The sequence below is a fragment of the Mesoplodon densirostris genome, chromosome 14, assembly GCF_025265405.1.
Source record: "Mesoplodon densirostris isolate mMesDen1 chromosome 14, mMesDen1 primary haplotype, whole genome shotgun sequence".
Classification (NCBI taxonomy): Eukaryota; Metazoa; Chordata; class Mammalia; order Artiodactyla; family Ziphiidae; genus Mesoplodon; species Mesoplodon densirostris.
Window position 1 is genome coordinate 11,786,151 of NC_082674.1, and position 23,699 is coordinate 11,809,849.

At 39.9% G+C, this 23,699-nt stretch overlaps 1 protein-coding gene across 1 annotated transcript in view; it reads left to right on the forward strand.

Annotated features, from left to right (window-relative positions):
• Positions 1–1,753: 1,753 nt before the first annotated feature.
• The window catches only part of DDX1 (DEAD-box helicase 1), a 34,062-nt gene continuing 12,116 nt past the window's right edge, over positions 1,754–23,699 (forward strand). The window contains exons 1-14 of the mRNA XM_060117210.1: positions 1,754–1,858; positions 4,770–4,821; positions 5,124–5,187; positions 6,208–6,237; positions 7,457–7,553; positions 9,618–9,665; positions 11,329–11,412; positions 11,656–11,739; positions 12,108–12,184; positions 12,754–12,826; positions 14,406–14,482; positions 14,595–14,709; positions 15,434–15,572; positions 20,623–20,683. Coding sequence (XP_059973193.1) covers positions 1,843–1,858; positions 4,770–4,821; positions 5,124–5,187; positions 6,208–6,237; positions 7,457–7,553; positions 9,618–9,665; positions 11,329–11,412; positions 11,656–11,739; positions 12,108–12,184; positions 12,754–12,826; positions 14,406–14,482; positions 14,595–14,709; positions 15,434–15,572; positions 20,623–20,683 — 1,017 coding nt within the window. The 5' untranslated portion in view covers positions 1,754–1,842. The remainder of the gene's footprint in view (positions 1,859–4,769; positions 4,822–5,123; positions 5,188–6,207; positions 6,238–7,456; positions 7,554–9,617; positions 9,666–11,328; positions 11,413–11,655; positions 11,740–12,107; positions 12,185–12,753; positions 12,827–14,405; positions 14,483–14,594; positions 14,710–15,433; positions 15,573–20,622; positions 20,684–23,699) is intronic.

The following is a 23,699-nucleotide window of genomic DNA, read 5'->3' on the forward strand; positions in this document are numbered from 1 at the left end:
ATTCTTCTGCTGGTATCCTCCAAATGCAACTTCCGTGAAGCAGGTGATGTCTGTCCTCTGGTTCAAAGGTATGAATAAAACAGGGTCCTTTGAGGGTCTGTCCGCTGCATCATTTAGCTTCTCCAGGCAGCTTTCTTGGGCACATTCCCCCTCCCTTTTTTTTTTTTGGCTGCGTGGTATGTGGGATCCCGACTAGGGATCGAACCTGTGCCCCCTGCATTGCAAGTGTGGAGTAGTAACCGCTGGACCACCAGGGAAGTCCTGGGCATGTTCCCTTTGAAGAGAGCTTCAAGTCCACTCTCCACAGGTCCAGTTAGCCCTGGGAGGAAAAAGTCACACGTTTCCCCACAGTTGTTGGAAAAGTGGTCTCCTCCTACAGCTGCCTTCTCTTCCCTCTGGCTCTTTTCCTGCCCTGCTGCCTTGGGGTCTTCTAGTCACAGCTTCTCATAGCATGCCTTCTGCTTCCCAAACTCCTGAGATCAAAAGTCCTCTGAGTAGTCCCCTGGAAAATGCTTTGTCCCTTGAAAGAGGAAAAATATGGCGTACGTGGCATATATTCAGAACTGCTACATTGCCTAACTCTCAGGGGGTATCACATCTACATTTATACAAAATATAATGAGAATATAGACTATAATGTGAATGGTGCCCCCTGGAGGTGGGAAGCTGCAGGCAGGCCTGACTGTACTGTCCTTGTTGGAACTTTAGGTGAATCCTATTACATGTAATAGTATAATAATAGAGCTAACACATATATTGTTACCACGTGCTGTGCACTGTTGTAGGTGCTTTACCTATTTTATTCAAGCCTCATACCAATCCTTCAAGATAGGTACTATTATTCATGGTTCTTTCACAAATGAGTAAACTGAAGCCCAGACTTGTTCAAGGTTACACAGCTAGCAAATGCCAGGGCTAGAATTCAAACGCAGGGGGTATGGCTCCAAAAGTTGTAGTTCTAAGTCCATCTAAAACATCTTGCCTGAGGGTTTGACTTTTCTCATGTCATTCTGGGGCAGGCTACACATTAGGTACAGCATGGACCCTGAAGTTAGGCGGATGTGGCTCAGATACCACGCTGCCATTCAGTAGCTATATGGCTTTAGATAAGTTACTTAATTTTCCTGAAACTTAGTATCTTCGTCTAAAGATGCTAATACAAGCTGACAGAGTTGTTGGCAGGATTAAACATTCGTTTACTTTTCCTATCTTTCTGCAAAGAGAAGAGTCAAACTGTAAGGACGTCAAATAAATGTGAAATTATCAATACTCTATCAAACACCGGGGAAGGGAGGTTGGGAGACCGAAATCAGTCGAAAGTATTTAGTAAATGACTGTTGGGTGCCAGGCGCTCACTAGCGCTGGTTTTCTGGGCGATGAATTCAGTCTCTCCAGGTCATTCACACACCACAAAGCCCTGCTTATCTTTGAGAGGCTGCGGGGTCTGAGTGAGGCAGCAGAGATGGTACAGTTTTGCTGTCCGGTCATCCTGGGCCATTGTGTGACCCTCATCACGTAACGTCTGCTTCCTTGCATGTGGAAAAGTGCTCCTGATGACACATAGCATGCTCTACATAAAAGGTGACTGAGTACGTCTAATGATGACGGGTCCTGGCTACTTAGGAACAGCAAGGGGCAGCTGAACTGGGTCCGCGCCGTGGAGTCCGCGGCGGGTCTTTTCTTTAGCCGGAACAGTTCTTTTGGAGCTGGGTCCTTGCCGGGACTTGGAAAGCGGCACACTCGGGCCGGGTTGCGGGGGGGCCGGAAGCGCCGGCCGCTACCGCGCCGCGTGTCCTTTCGGAGGGAGGGAACGCGAGCTGAATCGCGGAGGACTGGGCGAAGATGGCGGCCTTCTCCGGTGCGTCTGCGGAGCTGGGGCTGGAGCGGGCGGCCCGATGCACGCCTCGGCCCTGGGCCGGCTGGAGGGGAGCCTTTGGGGCGGGGGCGCACAGGTGCCGCGCGGGACAGGAGGGAGCTGTCCAAAGCGGTCCCCTCGGTCCCCGCACTGCGGGCGGATCGGTGGCGGCGCGAGAGGCCCGATCGGTGCGCCTCGGTGTTGCAGGGAGAGCCTTTCCCTCCAGGTGCTGGCCGGGCCGGGCCTCCCCGTGCTCGCTCTCTTCTTTCTCTCTTTCCAGCCTCCCTTCACTCGGCTGTCCTGCCGGGACACCAGGGGCTGCGAGAACGATGCGGCGGCGTTGCTGCGGCCGCTCTCGGAGCCCCGGCCTCTTGCTCTTTGACGTGGCAGTGGTGCTCAGGAGCCCTTTTCTCTCCGCGCCCGATAGGGGCTTGGCCTGGCCGAGAAGCAGCAGGGCGCGGGGAGGGGTCAGTTGGAAATGACCATACTGCATCTAGTTTTCTTCAGGCCCTTCCAAAACTGAAATTTCCAGGCACAAACCTGATATTTATTTGTGGTTAAGCTCTATTATATCAACAGTAACGTTGACTATCTAAGCTAGAGGGAAAGCATTTTCGTCCGCGTACACACGAGCCCATCACAAATTTTGAAAATCGTTGTTTATTTGCTGATGGTATCATCAGCAAATAAAATTCCTTTATTCCAAACAGGAATTTTAGGTGGCTTACCTAACTCGACAGTTGTTTTTCTCTTTTCCTTTATCATCCTTCCTTTATACATCCACAGTTTTACAAGTTGCAGTAAGCCTTATAGACTAAAAGTCGTACATTTATATAGCAATAAATGTATCAAATTAGGCCTGCTATCTTTTAATATTGCTAATCTATTAAGATGACTTCAGATATAACACAGTATTATACTTTCTTCATTTTTCTCCTATTAGAACGTTAGGAATTCCAAGGTTTTAGTCGTGAGAGAGGATTTCTGATTGTTTTAGTTGCATTTCATAATAGTCAAGGGGAAATCTGCTCAGACTGGGAGCTGTTTTTGTTTCCCCAGCTCTCTCCTCAAACAAGATTTCAGAGCCAAGGTGTGTAGAGCAGTTCCAGGTTGTCATTTTATAGGTTCACTTCTTTGGGAGTCATGCACAGATTTCAGGAATATTAGAGTAAAGGACTAGAAGAGTCTGTGGTGTGAAATAAAGACAAAAGTGGAATTGAGCATGAATATTCCTATTTTTCTTTTGAGTGTTAAAAATGTTCTGTTTAAAGAAAACATGATGGTTTCAAAGCAAACCTGCAGAAAACATGACCAGAATGGAATAAGAAATTGCCTGGAATTTGCTGAAAGCTATCTGTGGTTGCTGCTTGCAATATAATAGTTTCACAAGCAGCTTCAGCTTGCAGTATTCTGTATGCAGCATATTGAAGACCATCACTCCCTTTTTTTAAGCAATTTGCGTTGTAGGAGAGAGAATACACCTAGACTTTAATGGGGGCAATTTTTAAAAAGGTCAGCTTGGATATACAACTTTTGATCTTGAGTAGTTTTTCAGTCTGTGGCTTTTCTGAAGAGATTTAGGGGTAGGAGAGCCTGCCTTTTTTTTTTTTTTTTTTTTTTTTTTTTTTGCTGTACGCGGGCCTCTCACTGCTGTGGCCTCTCCCGTTGCGGAGCACAGGCTCCGGACACACAGGCCCCGCGGCCATGGCTCGCGGGCCCAGCCGCTCCGCGGCATGTGGGATCCTCCGGGATCGGGGCACGAACCCGCGTCCCCTGCATCGGCAGGCGGACTCTCAACCACTGCGCCACCAGGGAGGCCCGAGCCTGCCTTTTTGAAAAAGATTTTTACACTTTCCCATGTCATCAATGTTTATATTAACTCATTTATTCTACAAAATGTTAGTGTTGTATTATCTATTGTTAGTTGCTAGTATGTGTCTTCTCACCTGATGCAAAGAAAAAGCTACTCTTGCAGTGGATTGTAGTTTTATTTTATGCCTTTTCACAAATGATTATAAGAAATACAAAATTTCCAAATAGGTTATTTCTGGGGCTTGGGTATATTTGAGTGTTGTTCATTTTTTAATAGAAATATATACTTTTGTAAAGATAACTAATAAAAGCTACATTTTAAAAATGCAGACTTAAAAGAAAGATCACTTCTTATTTGGAAAGGAGATTTAAGTAATACAACTCACTATTCCGTGTGTACCCTCTACAGTTCATTTGAGAAGTGTTAAAATTTCAAAATCCAATTAGAAATAACCCAATCTGTTCATTTAGGATTCACTTTGATGTAAATTACTTAAACGTGAACAATTAAGAACAGTAGTTCTTCAGCTGACATTTCCAGTTAACCCAAGTTCTCAGCAGCAGCCCCTCCCGTTTCAGTTTACCAGAGTTTTGATTATGACTGCCTATAAATGTGGGCTCTCCTTGCCTGTTCATTTTTCTCAGATCGCTGAGGGTATTCACATGGTCCTCAAAGAGTCAAGGCAAATGATTTCCACATTATCTCTAGGTGAAACAACCATGGTACTGGTGTAGAACTTTCCAACTCTGGCAGATTTTTCACCAGTCATAGGGAGGAAACACTCACTGGTGGATACTATGTACCAAGTGATAGCTATGTGCTGGATGCATTCATATGATTATCTGTAATCGTCCCATATTCCTACAACATAAGCAATATTAGCTCCATTTTGTGTGAAGAAATAGGTTTATAGCTTGCCTAAGGTCACATTGCTAGTGAGAGCTTGAATTTGAACTCAAGTTTTTCTCCAAAATTTATACTCAAGAGATACTATGTAACTGAGCTATGCTTCAAACTTGTTTCCCCATTGAACAGTAATTTTAAGAGCAATATGATTTAAGTTTAGTATGTGTAGTTTTTAAAATTAATTTTTGTTTTCAGAGATGGGTGTTATGCCTGAAATTGCTCAAGCTGTGGAAGAGATGGATTGGCTGTAAGTACCTCCATCTTTAAAAGCTTAAATGTACCTGTGACAACAATGTTTTTCAATTTAAATAGTGGTTAGTGTTTTTATCACATAGTTTTGGGCCCAGTTGGGTAAGTGAAATTGAGTTTTTTCCTGTGATTCTTTAAATCATAGTTTCCTTTCTAAACGTTGATGTATTTTTAGCTGAAAAAGATTGGTAGTGTTTACCAAATAAAATTCTCTTTTAGGTTTATAGTTTAACATGACTTAATTAGCTTGGGTGATTTTTTTCTAATTAACTAAAATTCTTCAAAATATTATTCTTTTAGTCTCCCAACTGATATCCAGGCTGAGTCCATCCCACTGATCCTAGGAGGAGGTGATGTCCTTATGGTATGTTTAAATGTGGTGAGGTCGTTGGAAGCTGGGGAAACACGATTCTGGGGCTGTTAATGACCCACTTTAAGAAATCCATAGGCTTAAAAATGGTATTTTCACCAAATTAATTTTATTTATTCACAAACATTTAAGCTACCTATGCTGCATTCAAAGTAATTAGGTAGAAGTTGTGGGGAACACAAAGGTGAATAAAATGCAGTCTTTGCCCTTCAGAAGCTTCAACCCAGTAGCACAGTAAGACATGTACATGGATAAATGTCACACAAGGGAAAATGTGGCACCTGCCTGAGAGGTGCAAAGTATGAAAAGATTCAAGTGGGGTCCAGTTACCTTCCGCTTGAGGAATCATAAAGGACTCTGCTTGGAGGAGGTAGATTTTGGACAAGGGAAGATAAAGGAGAGATGCTCTCTAGGTGGAGAGATGCTCTCTAGGTGGAGAGCACATCAACAGAAACCGTGAATAGGAGAATGCAGGATATGATCCCAGAGTAATTCACTTCAATGGTAGCATAAAATACGTGTGTCTGGGGTGGAGAGTGTAACTTGAGATAAGATGAGACGTATACAGTGGGTCAGATTATTGGTGCCCTTTCTTAAGTGTCATGCTAAAGAATTTGGGTGTTTGTTGGCAGTGTGGATCATTGGAAATGTTTAACTAGGGATGCGTTGCACGGTTAGAATTGTGTTTTTATGAAGACTGATTTGATAGCAGCTTGTAGTGTAGCTCTAAGACATGAGATACTGTTAGGATACTTTTATAATAATCTAGGTTAGAATAATAAGGGTTTAGATTTGAATGGTAGCAATGGGAAAAGGAAAGGGAGAACAGATTCTTGAGGGAATGGAAGAGGAATGGCAAGATAGACAATAAAGTTGAATGAGGAAGTCTGAATAATCTGCAGACACTGGGGAAATAAAGGTAGCTTGTCAATTGTTAAAGATTTCTACATGGTGTCGCATTAATTTGATTTCCTTAACTGGCAACTTAAAACTTTTTTTCTCTTCTTCATTTAGGCTGCAGAAACGGGAAGTGGAAAAACTGGTGTAAGTAATAAACTTAAATTGACTTACTTTGTAAGAGTTGATTTTATTTTTCATGAATTTATTTTATTTATTTACTTTTGGCCACGTTGGGTCTTCGTTGCTGCACGCGGGCTTTCTCTAGTTGCAGTGAGCGGGGGCTACTCTTTGTTGCGGTGCACGGGCTGCTCATTGCAGTGGCTTCTCTTGTTGCAGAGCACGGGTTCTAGGTACGCGGGCTTCAGTCGTTGTGGCATGCGGGCTCAGTAGTTGTGGCTCCGGGCTCTAGAGCGCAGGCTCAGCAGTTGTGGCTCATGGGCTTAGTTGCTCTGCAGCATGTGGGATCTTCCTGGACCAGGGCTCGAACCTGTGTCCTCTGCATTGGCAGGCGGATTCTTAAGCACTGCACCACCAGGGAAGCCGGTAAGATTTGATTTTTAAAGCAACTTTGAACAGTGGTTTTTACTTTGAAATATTTAATCAAGTATCCTCCTTCCAAAATTGTAAAAAGTGGTTGCTTGCCACAGAGAACAATATTTTTGTTGCCAGCTCATTCTGAAATAAGATTTATAGGAGTATGGCTTTAAGAATATAGTTTAAAACTGGTCTTGGAGAAAGAGTTACAGTATCTTTAGTATTTATACTCACTTCTGAATTTTAATGCAGTGGCTCTAGTAATAAAGAAGTTGCAAATAGGGCTTCCCTGGTGACGCAGTGGTTGAGAGTCCGCCTGCCGATGCAGGGGACATGGGTTCGTGCCCTGGTCTGGGAAGATCCCACATGCCGCGGAGCGGCTGGGCCCGTGAGCCATGGCCGCTGAGCCTGTGCGTCCGGAGCCTGTGCTCTGCAACGGGAGAGGCCACAACAGTGAGAGGCCTGCGTATCGCAAAAAAATAAAATAAAATAAAATAAATTTTAAAAAAAGAAGTTGCAAATAGAGGTTGATCTCCTGTTGGCCTAGACTAGAGAAACGGTTTGTCAGAATAATATTTATCCTTTTTAGTTTAGTTCATTCTGTGGGTCCCGATTGTTTATTGTTTTGGGCTATCAGCTGGTTCTTATTTCCTTCATTCAGTCAACTCTTGTTATCTTACTGGTATTTTGGGTTTGGGCAAATTGGAGCAGCGCTCAGGAATATGTGTCATTATTTAAGGTGCGTGCATGATTTTTGTAATTTATGTTGATTATTGAACTGTCACTGATATCTGAATGCTAATATAGAGAACTCTTGTTTATTTGCTAGGCTTTCAGTATTCCAGTTATCCAGATAGTTTATGAAACTCTGAAAGACCAACAAGAAGGCAAAAAAGGAAAAGCGACAATTAAAACTGGTGCTTCAGGTAATTTTTGCATATATTAATTTCCTTTTGTATAAATTAGTAATTCTCATTCCTGGCATTTACAGATGTGAAGTTTTTTTAAAAAATAAATTTATTTTATTTATTTATTTTTGGCTCCGTTGGGTCTTCATTGCTGTGTGCAGGCTTCCTCTAGTTGTGGCAAGGTACTCTTTGTTGCAGTGCGTGGGCTTCTCACTGCGGTGGCTTCTCTTGTTGCGGAGCATGAGCTCTAGGTGTGCAGGCTCAGTAGTTGTGGCACACGGGCTTAGTTGCTCCGTTGCATGTGGGATTTTCCCAGACCAGGGCTTGAGCCTGTGTCCCCTGCATTGGCAGGTGGATTCTTAACCACTGCACCACCAGGGAAGCCCCAGATGTGAAATTTGAGTGTGCATTTTTATTGTCAATATCCAGGGGATGGTATTGTTATTTGTTGCCCTGGAAACCAGGGATGCTAAATGCCATTTAGAGCATAAACACTGAAAGACTGTCCCTCCCAAGGTACTAACAGTGTTGTCTTTGAGAAAACACTGGCATTTTAGAAATTATATTTAGTTATTTTAATGTTTTTCTTAACCTGATAACTTTTTATGCATAATACTGAAGATAAATTGGTACAGTATTTTACAAAGGCATTAAGGAAAGATTTTACAAATAGTTGATAGAGTATAAACCCACGGTGGTAGGAAATATTGCCTTCTACAGGGAAAAGAGGCGTGCATTTTCCTTTAAGATAAGAAAGAAGGAGCCCAGGAGGTTGAAATGTAAAGTGTACATTTTAAAGTCAGTTTCTTATTTTCAGTCCTATCTCCATGGCGATTGGTCCTGTCTGTGCCATGAACAATCTTACATTAGTTTTCTCATCCTTAAATTTTGTTGCTTTTATTAAGTGGTTTCTGAATTCCATTCTATCTTGAGTAGTCTATGGTTTTGTTACATTTTAAGTCACTTTTGTTTCATGATACAAAATAGGATTGTGACAAAATTGCAAGCTTAAGTGGAGTGAGCTGGCATATCAACATTTTCTTCTCAGTAGTTGAAAGTAACAGTGTTACATAGTTTGTAGAATGAACTCATTTGTAAATGAATTGTGAGATAATGGATATGAACTATTTAGACTATTAGTCTATTTAAAAATAGTCTCAGAATTTGTAGCAACTATAAACCATCATTTATCAGAGAGAGTGATGAAAGAGAAGGATCCTGTCTGCTTCCACAGAAGGATAACCAGAATGGTTGCAGTTCCAAAAATCATGTCCTATTAGGAGTAAGGAAGCTAGATACTTAAACATGGAGAAACAAATAAAAAAGGGAGGTGGTATAATTGTTAAATCATTGTTGGGATCTGGAGAGAGAATAATTGTTATAGAAAATACTGTTTATTTCCTAGTAGCTTGATTGAGCCCACAATGGATAGAGACCCTCAAGAGGACGTTACTTCACCATCATTCCAGGTGTTTAAGCAGATGATAGATATCATTTGACCAGAAATAATCTAGAAAAGATTTCTACCTTGGGTGGAAATTGGGCTTGAAAACACATAGCATTCTCTTTAGCTATTGTGATTCTTTGCTTATCCAGACTCTTAAGATGTTTTAGAAAAGAAAAATGCCAATCCCATAAAAGTGAGGAGGAAAATATTTTGTCACTTATGAATTATTTAAAATAAAGGACTTGCTTTTCTTTTAATAATGATAAAGTGATAATTAGATTCTGATATGTTGGTGGGTTATTTTCGTTATGATTGAAGTCACCAGAACTTCATTTTATTAATACTTCCATAGTTATGACAAAGATCAGTGCCATCTAATAAAAAGGCACTGAAGCAAGTGAGCAGAAAAGGTTGCCCTGGATGGGCCAGTGACTATTATTTTTGGCTTGTTTTAGTTTTGCCTTTAATAAAAACAGCAGCAATTTTAATCGTACATTCCAAATAGTGTATAAAACCATATTGGAACTAGAAGAGTTAAGATATCATATAAAATATAAAATATTTGCTTCATTTTTTGTAGCATGTTTTAAATTATGTTTGTTTGGGGTTAACTTTTCTTGTTTTAATTTGCTTAGTGCTGAACAAATGGCAAATGAACCCATATGATAGAGGATCTGCTTTTGGTAAGTGGATAGATTTTAGCAGCACATTTGTGATTCAAAAACTTGTTTTTAATGCAGTGTTGAGGAAAGATAAAGAATCCTTGTAAACTGGTAAGGGATTCTTGTGTTGACAGCAGATTAAGTGTTACCTGTTTTAGTAAGAAGGAGATAAGCAATCAGTGGAAAATGGACAAAGGATGTGAATAGGCAGTTCACAGAAGAACCAAATCCAAATGGCAATAAACATACAAAGGTCAAGTTTACAGGTAGCAGGGAAATGGAAATTAAAGTTACAGTGAATGTTGTTTTATACCCATCTGATTGGCAAGAATCCAAAAGGGTGATAACCGACTTACAAATTACTGCCTCTCTGGAAGGGAGTTTGGCATTACCTGTTAATATTTAAAAAACATATTCCTGGAAGGTCAAGCTCATTGGAATGAAAGTGCCAGTATGTAAGAATATACTTTCAAAGCTGTTTGATGCAACATTATTTATAATGATAAAAACTGCCAGCAAAGTAAATGATACTGCTAGAATGGTAAACAAAGATTAGGGTGTATCCAAGGACTGTTGTGCAGCTATTATGAAGAATAAGTCAGAACTGCAGAGTTGACTTGGAGGAATTTTCTCCAGGTGTCAATGAGTAAGAAAATCAGGATGCAGAGAAAGGTCAGTGGGCCTTGAGGAATCATGACAGAAACAAACAACCCCACACTGCTACTCTCTACCATGTGATACCTAATTTATGTAAAAGTTTATATATGTATATATGCATAAAGAATTTTAAATACAAAAATTTTTATGATTTACTCTTGTCCGAGAACTTTTTTTAAAGTTCAGAGGTTTATATAATGTACCCATATGAATAAGAATTTATACTTTGAATAAATAATTTAATTTCTTATTAAGTGAAGGAAAATGTGACGAGATGCTTTTTTAAAAAATTTCTTCTACATTCAGGTGGCGAATATGATTTGCAAGCCTGAATCAGGACAGAAGTTATAGTTTCCAGTACAGACAAAAGCCAAGTGCTTTACTTAATGCCAAAAAGCACCAATAAGCACTATGACTGACTATGATGTATAATATAGAACTTCATCTTTTAGAGCCCTAATATTAGCAAATAACAGCTACAGGGTTATTTGTTCAGGCTTTTCCTGCTTTCCCTTTATGGTTTCTGGATCCACGGATTAGGGAACAAGCCAGAGTTTCTGTTTTTCTTTTAGTGTAGCATTCACTCAAGCTCTCATTTCGGCATAAAATCAGAGCAGCAAGTATTGATGAGTGGGTGCTGCGTCATCCTTAGTATCCGTTTCTTTAAAGGACTCTAGAGAATAGTTGTCTAAACGTGTGTTGGTGATGCAGCTGCGGTAGTACAAGTCAGGTTAGGTGCTGTGTTGATGCCTTTTGAGAATTGTTGTGGTAAAATCCTGTCCCAGCCAACAGATAACAGTAGAGAAATTAGTCCTCAGCGTAAGCCGCAGCCCTCCAGGGGATGGATGAGGGCAGCTGCTCATGGGGAAGACGTTGCTACCCTTCAGGAGTCGGCACGTCTCAGTCCCCGGAACATCGCACCGAGTAACGAATGACCTCATTAGTGAGACGGAACGATACTTATTTCAGAACGCGTGATTTATGTAATCTGTATTGACATGGTTTTCTGTGTTTTTCTGAAATCCAGCAATCGGGTCAGATGGTCTTTGTTGTCAGAGCAGAGAAGTAAAGGAATGGCATGGATGTAGAGCTACTAAAGGATTAACGAAAGGTATTTAAACAACATTTGTACTTGTCTGAACTTTTGGGGTGATGTATTAATACATGAACTTTTCTTTAAAATAGCTTTGAATCGAGGATCTGAAAAGATTTTTAATGTTACAGAAAGATCTGTATACAATTCTTCATTTGGAAGATACAAATTGTTATTCAGAAACAATGGGAAAGTAGCTACATGGTAAATGAATCATAAGTGTATAATTTATAAAAATCTCAAAGTATTTTGCCCTTGCAGGGAAACACTACTATGAAGTATCCTGTCATGACCAAGGACTGTGCAGAGTTGGGTGGTCTTCTATGCAGGCTTCCCTAGACCTAGGTAAGTGTTTCTAAAATAAACTGAATTTGTTGTTTTACATTTGTGAATTTTTAACATTTTATTTTAGTGGGGAGCAAAATAGTAAACGTAACCATAGAAAGTTTATATTTAGAGACATGGAAATAATAATATTTACCTCTACCCTCCTCGTTCCAAGAAAGATTTGAAGTACCAAAAAATAGATATTATAACGTCATAAAATCAGGAGGAATAAGGTTAAGGGTATGAATGAAGTCAGTAAAGTTAGTATGCATTAATATGTACCACACAATACTGTGTAGATGCTTCAAATTATCTTCAACTTATGAACTTTCATGGTGCTTTTAACTTTATTCTTACCACATGTATAAAATACTTTTAAAATCTAGGTACTGACAAGTTTGGATTTGGCTTTGGTGGAACAGGAAAGAAATCTCACAATAAACAATTTGATAATTATGGAGAGGTAAGTTGTATTGATGACTTAATCATAGTGTTAGTAAGTTTTCTTGCATACTTACTTGATCACTCATGACATGACTGAGGGTATAGAAATGATTGTGAAATTCAAGTGAATTTTCTGAATATTTTCCACGGAAAGTTCAGATTGGGACTTCAGTGAAGAAATGTTATAAAATGAGAAAACTATTTTTCTTTTATGCCATTTATTAGCCCCTCCAAAGTATATTACTTTGTTTTCTGTGTTCATCCCATTTTGATTTTGGCTTTGACTTTAATACTTGTGTTGCACTCATTTCTTATTTTGAGTCATGTTAAATCTAAATATACTTGTTCTGGTAGCTGACATCTCTGGTAATGTGGAGGAGCCTTAATATGTTGATTCTAAAAAGTCTGTCTGATGCTTCTACTCTTATATATGATATGCTATACTAGGCATTTTTAAAATCTACTTTAGAATTTTAAGGAAGTATTATGCAACACTAACACATACTTTGGATGCAGCTCTATTTGACCTTTTTACCTTATTTTCAAATTTGCTTTTTATTAACAGCACTTGACTTTCTGGTTTTCTAGGAATTCACTATGCATGATACCATTGGATGTTACCTAGATATGGATAAAGGGCATGTCAAATTCTCCAAAAATGGTAAGCTTTCTAGGGACCATTTTGTTAGAGAGTATATATGATATTCATTATTTGTGATTTTTAAAATTTCCTCACCATCTTCCATCTTCTTTCTCTTCCTCCCTGCCTTTCTTTTGAACAAATACTTATTGAGCATTTGCTATGTGCCAGGCATGCTGGTAGGTGCTGGAGATACAGCAGAAAATGGACTAGATAAATTTATGTACACTTTGGTGGGGCTTAGCTACTGATAGGGAGAGACAGACAATATATGTGTTAGGCGGGAACAGTGCACTGAGGGAGCAGATAAATCCGGGTAAGGGGCTGGAGAGCATTCTGGGGGGTCAGAGAAGGCTTCTCTGAGAAGGTGACGTTTGAGTAGAAATATCTTGGAAGAGTATTTCAGGCAGAGAGACCAGTAATTGCAAACGTCCTGAGATGAAAGCGTGCTTGGGGTATTTAAACAGTGAGGAGGCCAGTGGGTCTGGAGCACACTGAGCATGGGGGAGGGTCGTAGAATCTTAGGTCAGTGAGGTGCTGAGGCCAGGCCATATAGGACCTTATAGGCTATGATACAAACTTCTTATTTTGACTGAGATTGGAAGCCATTAGGTTTTGAGTAGAGAATTGGCATCGTCTGTCTTTAACAGTTTAACAGTACAATCACTGTGGCTGCTTTGTTGAAAACACTGGGTGGTGACAATAGGTAGGGAACCAGTTGGATGCTAAGAGTTCTGTTTGGGGCAAGTTAAGTTTGAGATACTTATTAGACATCTGAGTGATGAAATCAAGTAAGTAGTTAAATGTACAGTTAAGCGTTCGGGGAGGGATCAAAAGTGGAGATATTGATACATCTTTGAGAGTCATTGGCTTATATATGATCCAGTCATAGGTCTAGATGAGATCACCTAGGGAATGAGAGTAGGTAATGAAGAGGAGAGATCTGAGGCCCAGGGTATTCTTGTGGCTAGAAGTTGACCAATTGAGGAGAATCCAGCAGAAGTGAATGAGGATGAAAGCCAAAAGAGGTTGAGGTCCTGCAGTTCAGGTGAAGAAAGCTTTTGAAGGAGGAGAGAATGATCAGATTGTGTCCAGCGCTGCTGATGGGTCTAGCCTAGAATGATGAGGAGTGAGAACTGCTGTGTTTGGCAAGTGGAGCTCGTTAATGAGCTTGACAAAGAGCTGTTGTGGTGGAACGAGGGATGTGTAGGGGGAGCCTGACTGGGAATCCGTTCAACAGAGAATGGAGTGAAATGAGGTGGACACAGTCAACATGGAAATCAGGCAGTTTTACTACAAAAAGGAGAAGAAAAAATAAAGGACAGATGGAGGAAGTTCTGAGCTAAGGGAGGTTTGTCTAATTCAAGTGTCTGCTGGAAGCAATCCCGTAGGAAGGGAATAATTAAAATTGTAGAGGGGGAGAGGGGACAATTTCAGGAGTAAAGTAAAAAAGGGAAGAGGTTGGTATTAGCACAGTTAATCTGCAGTAACGGTGGGGGGCGTGTGAATGTGCGCCGGCTGCTAGATTTGGTGGTGTGAGCATGTGGACGTTCTTTTCTGGTAGTTTTAGTTCAATTTCTTTTTCTCTTTTTTTTTAAAGGAAAAGACCTTGGCCTGGCATTTGAAATACCACCACATATGAAGAACCAAGGCCTCTTTGCTGCCTGTGTTTTGAAGGTAATTAGAGACATTTTGCTGTGATTATAAGCTACTTTGATCTTCATTATTTCATATTGGTTAGTTTGCTCTTAGGTTAAGCATTTTCATTTTCTCCTTTATTCAATGCTAGAATGCTGAACTAAAATTCAACTTCGGGGAAGAAGAATTTAAGTTTCCACCAAAAGATGGTTTTGTTGCCCTTTCCAAGGCACCGGATAGTTTCATTGTCAAATCACAGCACACAGGTATAGCACCTGAGAGGGTAAAGATTTCAAGAATGGGGTATTGAAAACTCCAGTAAGTAAGGCTTCTTGTAGTGAGGTACAGATACTCCCCTTGCCTGTTTAGTCATGCATCTTTATTGAACATGTCAGTAAAATTCAGTTTCAAAACCTAATTCATAAACTCCAAGTATTTGATTTCAGTTCACGCATTTTGGGGAAGCTGTTCATGGTGATGATGGTATCTAGTATTTATAATGTGTGTGCTTATTAAGTGCCATGGCACTGTGTTAAGTGTTTCACCTGCATTATGTAGTCTGCATAACAACCCTGTAAGGTAGTTTTATAGACAAAGAACTTGAGGAGTAGGGACTTGCGGTCACTTGCGCAAGGTCAGAGGACAAGTAAGTGGTAGAACTGAGTTCAAATCCAAGCAGTCTGACTCTAAAGCTCACACTCTCACCCCATTGTGCTGCCTAATCTGCTTCCAGTTATTTAAAGAAAGTACCTTTCATAGCTCATTTAATTTATCACAAAGCATATAATCAATTAAAATTACTGCACGTAGATTTAAAGAATCTGTAGTTCATTTTAAGAATCTTTATTTTGTTTAGTTTGACTATCCCCCATACCACTGGACAGTTGTTATTTAAAATTTTGACACTGGAGTATTTGTGCTCGTGTTTTACAAATAAAGGTATCATGAGGTGTGATCTGAACGTGTTCTAATCTTTTTTCTTTTCTTAAGGTAACGCTCAGGTGGCACAAGCGAAGTTTCTCCCCAACGCTCCGAAAGCTCTCATTGTCGAACCTTCCCGAGAGTTGGCTGAACAAACTTTGAATAACGTCAAGCAGTTTAAGAAATATGTCGATAATCCTAAATTAAGGTAAGGCTTCCTTTTGTGCTCAAATGCCTATTGTCTTTAGGTCTGAGGTGTTTCAGAAGAGTAAAGTAGGAAAAAAAATGAGGTGGAAATTCAGAGTGTGTACATATGCATGTGTGTGAGTGTGTAAATATATTTAACTTTGACATATAGTAGCAATTAGTTTCTATATAAAACTCCTGTTTAAGTGAGAAGAGTTCTATTAAAAAAAGTAAATAGAGGGACTTCCCTGGTGGTGCAGTGGTTAAGAATCCGCCTGCCAATGCAGGGGACATGGGTTCGAGCCCTGGTCTGGGAAGATCCCACATGCTACACAGCAACTAAACCCGTGCGCCTCAACCACTGAGGCTGCGCTCTAGAGCCTGCGAGCCACAACTCCTGAGCCCATGTGCCACAACTACTGAAGCCCGCGCGCCTAGAGCCCGTGCTCCGCAACAAGAGAAGCCACCACAATGAGAAGCCCACGCACCGCAATGAAGAGCAGCCCCCACTCGCCGCAGCTAGAGAAAGCCCGCGCGCAGCAGTGAAGACCCAACGCAGCCAAAAATAAATAAATAAATATCCTTAAAAAAAAAAAAAAAAGTAAATTGAAATTTTTCCTGTGTCTCTTATATAAAGAGTCAGACGATTTGCAAAACTGTATCAGAGTAAAAATTAATTTTTTAAAGGGGCCATTTCATTTAGTGTTAGCTTCATCACTTCATTTGCATAGAAAATGTATCTCTGTCTGTCTAGTGTGTTGGTAAACCTGACTTGGTGAGGTTAATTCTAGCCTGTCTCCTAGTGGCAACCATCTTCCCTGTGGGGCTTCACACTGGTCCCTCTAGTTTGAGGGCTCTTTCTGCCATTGCGGGGAGACTGTAAGTCTAGTGATCTTGGAGAACTTCTGGCTCAGTAGCAATCCCTTTTAATTTGAGGAAAGCCATACCATATAAGTAAACTGCTCTGTCAGTTGATTTGACACTTGATTTTTATTAATTTTTCTTTTAATTTTTCTTACTGAAATATAATTCACACACCATAAAATTCACCATTTAAAGTGTACAATTCAGTGGTTTTTAGCATATGGTCACAAGGTTGTGCAGCCATCACCACTATCTAAATTCAGAAACTCTGAATTATTGATGTCCCGTGGGCCCATCTGTTTATTTATTTATTTATATTTTTAAAAATCTTATTTTGATGTCTGAGCTTTTTTTTTTTTTCCGGCTGCGTTGGGTCTTTGTTGCTGTGCGCGGGCTTTTCTCTAGTTATGGTGAGCGGGGGCTACTCTTCATTGCGGTGTGCGGGCTTCTCATTGTGGTGGCTTCTCTTGTTGCGGAGCACAGGCTCTAGGTGTGCAGGCTTCAGTAGTTGTGGCTCACGGGCTCAGGAGTTGTGGCTCGCAGGCTCTAGAGCGCAGCCTCAGTAGTGTGGCGCACGGGCTTAGTTGCTCCGCAGCATGTGGGATCTTCCTGGACCAGGGATTGAACCCGTGTCCCCTGCATTGGCAGGCAGATTCTTAACCACTGCGCCACCATGGAAGTCCCCCATCTTTTTAATGGTGATCTTTCTCATAAGTTAAACTTATTCAGGGATAAATTTATACTTAGTAAAACTTTTTAGGTAAAATAATTCCTAATTTTGTCTTGATGATTGATGGATTTCACTCTTTCAGTAACTATTTGAATACCTACCATGTGTGAAGACTTAGGCTAGGGATCAAGATATAACAACAAGAATTCATCTTTGCTCTTATAGAATTATGTGTAGGAGTGTGGAGATAGTGTGGAAGGCAGAGAAACAACCAAAGTAATGTGATAAAATGCTTTAAGGATACGACAGGGAGAGTCACTACAAGAGTACATCACCAGAGCATCTTCTTAGCGTAAGAGACTCAGAACTCTTCACAAGAGAGTGTTTTTGGAAGAACGTAAAATGCTAATATAAGTTGATTTTTGTGCTCTAATTATGTGTAAAGATTAACGTGCATCTGGACAAAGCCTGGAAGGGAAGATAGATGACAAAATCAATTGATTTGCTAAGATGGTAAAATTGTGTTACTCATTTCGGTATTCAGTACAAATGAGCCTTTTCCTTCTTTGAAGACCCAGCTCAAGTCCTGGTCTTTCTATGAAGCTAACGTGTTGGTGCCAGCCCGGTCCTTTCTCCCTCCTCGGATACTGCTGTGTTCGCTTCCCCATAATCCCTATGCACTGTCATGTGTTAGTGTTTCTTGTTTTAAATGTGCATAGCTTTACTCGTCCCAACTCAGTTTTACACACCATAAGCCAGGGGCTGGTCTTTTATATTCCTCAACCCTACAGTGCTTTGCACACAAGCATAGATTGTTATGTGTATGTGTAGCCTTCTGCTAAATTTGTAGAAATAAATGTATCTGACTAGGAAAGTGGATAAGAGTAAAGTTTTATAGAAGAAATGATAGATTTAGGACCATAGTTACCAAACCTGGGAACTAAGGGACCTTATTTAAAAATATAAATTTATTGGTCCCTCTTCTGTATATACTGAATCAGATTTTCCAGGGAATAGGAATTGGAACTCTTTGTTTTTTAAGGAAGAATGGCACCTCTTCCAGGTGATTCTTAAGTAGCCAATCTGGCCTCTGGTGTTACCGGATTTAAGAAACATGGCTCTGGTGGTAGGTGGTTAAGGACTATGCCAAGGTAATGGACATTCACAGACTAGAAAGCTTTTTTTTTTTCTTTCTTTAAACACTATAAATCGCTTAAGATGACAGTAGGCAACCATGAAGCTGTTTCTTTTCATCAGTCATAGAATTTATGAGACTCTGTCAACATCATCCACTTTCCCAGTATTTTATGGTATTTTTTAAATGACTGATTAAATTAGAGTAAAATTAATAAATGAAGATAGTTGATAGCTACTTCTGATTGAAAGTTGTCTGGCTGCCTCAGGAAGTAATTTTGTCTGCTATTTATAAAAAGGAGACAATCTTTTTGTGAATAGCTATAGTGAGATATAATGCACATATCGTACGATCCACTCTTTAAAGTGTACAGGTTGTTTTAGTTTTTATTATATTCACAGAATTGTGTGACCACCAAAACCAATTTTAGAACGTTTTCATCACCCTCAAAAGAAACACTACCTTTTAGCAGTCACTCCCATTTCCCTCACACCTTCCTATCTTTGGGCAGCCACTGATCTCTTTTCCATGTATAGAATTGCCGGTTTGGGACATTTTATATAAATGGAATTGGACAATGTGTGCTGTTTCATGACTGGCTTCTCTCATTTACCATAACGTTTTTAAAGTTCGTCAATGTTATAGCATGTATCAGTACTTAGTTCTTTTTTATTGCCAAAAAGTATTCCATTGTATACATATACCACATAGTTATTAATCCACTCATTAGTTGATGGATGTTTGGCTTGTTTCCACTTTTTGGCTACTGTGCTATGAACATTAGTGTATAGACTTTTGTGTGGACATATATTTCCATTTCTCCTGAATATACATCCAGGAGTGGAATTGCTGGATCATACAGTAGCTTCATGTTTAACATCTTCAGGAAGCACACAACTGTTTTCCAAAGTGACAACACTATTTTACATTTCTACTAGTAATGTGTGAGGGTTCCAGTTTCTCCACATCCTCACATTATTATCTGTCTTTACAGTTATAGCCCTCCTAATGGGTGTGAAGTGGTATCTTATCGTGGTTTTGGTTTGTATTTCCCTAATAGCTAATCATTTTGAACATCTTTTCATGTGCTTACTGGCCATTTGTAAAGTCTGTTCAGATTCTTTGCCCATTTTTCTGTTGGGTTATTTGTCTTTTTATTGTTGAGTTGTAAGATATATACATGTAGTATTATGATTAGATATATATAATTTGCAAATATTTTCTCTCATTCTGTGATCCTGTGGGCTTTTTCACTCTTGGCAGTGTCCTTTGAAGTACAAAAGTTTTTAATTTTGATGAAGTCCAGTTTATTTTTTCATCTGTTGCTTTTTTGTTTGTTCATCTTTTGGTGTTGTAAGGGACTTTGCCTAACCCAAGATCATGAAAATTTACTCTTACGTTTTCTTCTAAGAGTTTTGTAGTTTTAGGTCTTATATTTAGGTCTGTGATTCATTTTGCATTAATTTTTATGTGTGGCCTAAAGAAGAGGTTTAACTTCATTCATTTGCACATGCATATCCATTTCTTCTAGCACCATCTTTCCCCCCATACAATTGTCTTGGCATAAGGCTTTTTTTTTTTCCCCCAGAGAGAGTGTATTTTATTATTTATTTTTGGCTGCGTCAGGTCTTAGTTGTGGTACACGGGATCTCTGTTGCGGTGCGCAGGCTCCTCGTTGCAGTGCACGGGCTTCTCTCTAGTTGTGGCACATGGGCTCTGTGGTTGTGTCATGCAGGCTCTCTAGTTGTGGCCCATGTGCTCAGTAGTTGTGGCATGCGGGCTTAGTTGCCCCACGGCTTGTGGGATCTTAGTTCCCAGACCAGGGATCGAACCCACGTCCCCTGCATTGGGAGGTGGATTCTTAACCACAGGACCACCAGGGAAGTCCCAAAGTAATCTTTTTTAATCTAAACATATTTTTGGAAGTATTTGGAGTGAGAAAAATTCAAACACAAAAGGATATTCTATGAAAAGTAAGTCTCCTTTCACCCCATTCCCCAGTTTTTGGTTATCAACCTGGAGGCAACTTTTAAAAATTAATATTTATATATTCTTTCAGAGTATATATTTTATGCATGTACAACCACATGTGTCTATAAAGGTTGATTGAAACCAGAGTTTGGGGTACCTGGAATTATCCTAATATAGAAAGATAGATAGATGAGGACTGATGTTTTCTGGGTTCCAAGCTTTCACATTCTCCTCAGTTACTTTACCGTGCATTAACATTTTATGTAGCTCCTGGAAATGAAGCGCCTTGTTTCTTTCCTCCTCCAGACCTTTATTGTAGATTCTTTCTCAGTTATTCAATTTTAATATCCACCTCCCCCAAATTGAAAAAAAAACAAACAATAAAGCAGGCTTTAATCTTTTTCTACGTTATTATTCTGGTATTTATTTCAGGGAGCTTCTGATAATTGGAGGTGTTGCAGCACGGGATCAGCTCTCTGTTTTGGATAATGGGGTAAGTTGTACTTTTAATTTTTAAAAAGTAACACTATGTGTTGTCATTTTGGCAATATAGTTCTGCTGTGTTTCAAGAAAAGTCAAATGAGGCTGAAATTATACAAGGTCAAAAGAGTGTATGTATGTTCAGAAACATCTTACACGTATGCCTTTTCTTTTCCCAAAAGTGTACATACAGCATAGTAGTTTCTTCCAAACACCTCATGCAAAATTCCAACATATGTGAATTTTTTTTGGTTTATCTTTTGCGAATCTCCTTCGCATTTTCATGCATTGAGTTATTTCCTCTGGGGATAATTGAAAAAGAAGCAGCTGGAGTTAAGAATAGAAATAGAGATAAGGTGGATTGCAGAGAAGGTAGTTTTGGCAGTGATCCTTGGGAAAGCTGAAGGATGGTAAGGCAGTGGTTCCAGTAGGAGGGGAGATGAGTTCAGATTTGTGTAAGGGGAAGTCTTAGAGGCTGTGCTGTTACCGAGGACGAAGCTCGGACTGTGATCCTCGTTACTGGGGAAGAAGGTTGGGAAACTCCGCCTGTCGGTTCAGGTACAGGTGGAACATCATAAAATATTTTGTATGTATCAAGTAACTTGGTCCTTACAGACTTCTCTTTCATTTCCTTCCCTAAATATTTTATCATTTAATCTAAACTGCTTGAGACTGAGTTACGGTGAGCAAATATGTTCTCCCCTCAGTTGCCTTGGTGCTGCTGTCAAATGAAATTTCATGCTGAATGGTTTTGATTTGACTTGGTGTGGCATACTAAGAGCAAGGAATCATTCCTGTACTTAATACTATTCTAAGATAGTAACATAGCTTTGTTATGTTCTTATTTGATTTGCTATATTTTAATGGTTATAAGAGAGATTTAATATATTCATTCCCTATCTTGGTTCCTCAAACCCAAATTCATTTTCCACGTAAGTTATTAAGTTTCTTGACTTACATTGTCCAGCTACAGAGCTTTTAGGGAATTAGATCCGCTTTTGCCAGGCGGATCTAAAATTTGGTACTGGCTGAAGCTAATGGCAAAGTAAAGGGAGTGTTATTCCGTAGCTTTCCTGGCAGGATTCAGCTCCATTCTACTTAGGGGATGTAATGTATTCTCTTCCTGCTCTTCCTTCCATCTTATATTCTCTACTTCTGTTATCTCCCACCATCCTCTGGCACCCTTAGCCCTGTGCTATGTCTTATGCTGCAGGCAGAAGTCAGCTTTGGAGTCAGAGAATAGAACTATGTAATTTTTTAAATCTTTTAAAGTTGCACAGTTATGCAACATGTGCAGTTAGGCCTGAAGAAGTGGTTGGTGCTATTATCCAAGTCATATAGCTGTTTCTCTCAGGCTTTTCCAATTTGACTTTTTTTTTTGAAACCTGAGAGACCGAGTTTCTGTTTTCATGCTGACTACCTGCTGAAATTGAGGAGGGAGGAAACTCGCACAGTAGGTTAGAATCCTTTGGGAAAGAGACATTACCCATAGAACCAGAGTGGTATTGTATTCATTGCTGTGTCCAGCACAGTGCTTGGCACATAGTACATTCTTGATACATTGAGTGGGTTTTATTTTCAGACAGTATTTTCTACATTGAACTGCGACTTGCTTACAGTTATCAACATAGTTGAAACAATAGCTTCAGAAATGTCTTTCATTTTTTATGGGAGTTTAAATGCCTTCTACTGGATCAAATTAAAAGTCCATTCAGCACAGTACTTTTTCAAGGGGTGAGATATTGAAGTAATGAGACTATAGTGATGAATTTGTTAGGAGATAGTTATGTTTTTAGTCTAGAGTGGAGAACACAAGTGAAAAAGAAGTCTTTTTTTTTTTTTTTTTTTTTGCGGTACGCGGGCCTCTCACTGTTCTGGCCCCTCCCGTGGCGGAGCACGGGCTCCGGACATGCAGGCTCAGCGGCCATGGCTCACGGGCCCAGCCGCTCCACGGTATGTGGGATCTTCCCAGACCGGGGCATGAACCCGTGTCCCCTACATCGGCAGGCGGACTCTCAACCACTGCGCCACCAGGGAAGCCCCAAAGAAGTCATTTTTTATGCCTGTTGATAAAGAGTAGAAGTTTTGAATTGTCTGATTTATTGAATGATTTTATATAATACCTTATTGTGCTCACACACATACATCCATATACACACTTTAAAAATATTTATCCTTTATTGATTACCTTCTAGAAATGGGCCAGGCCCTGCTAAGTGCATGATATACATTTTCTTACTCAATTCCCACAATAGCCCTTTGTGATGGTCCTCTTCCCCATGTTTACAGATTAGGAAGAGGGCTTATACCAAATATTAAGTAATTTGCCCCAGATCTTACAACTCATAGGTGGAGCTTACTTCAAAGCCTGTGTTCCTAATCACTATACCGTGGACTTGATTGAAAGGCGTGTGTGTGAAAATGGAAAAAGTGGTTAATTGGGTGTACTGGCGTTGGTGGCTCATACTCTCTTTGTAGAGGTCTTAAAATTTTTATAATAAAAAGCCAAATAAAACTTGTTCTTACTTGAATTAGACCTTTTCTCAAGTTTGGACTTTGAGTTTGAATCCCAGTTGGGGTACTTACTAGCTGTATCATCTAAGTTCTTATGACTTTAGAATTCTAAACTTCAGTCTCCTCATTTAAAAACAGGACTAATAATAGTAGTGTTTTCCTTAGTGGTAACATGAAATGATATAATACCTGTAAAAGGTTAGCACAGCACATGTTCATTATAAGCACTTGACAAATAGTAATTATTACTGGTTTTCCTGGATGAGTCAGGTCGTCTTCATGATTAATTATAACCAAATTTATCAAGCATCTGGCACACTGGACATCAAATGCACTACACATCTGATCTCTTAAGTATCACAACCGTCTTGCAAAGCAGAACATGTTACCCATTTAAAAAATGAGAAAATTGGGCTTCCCTGGTGGCAGTGGTTGAGAGTCCGCCTGCCGATGCAGGGGACACGGGTTCGTGCCCCGATCCCGGAAGATCCCACATGCCGCGGAGCGGCTGGGCC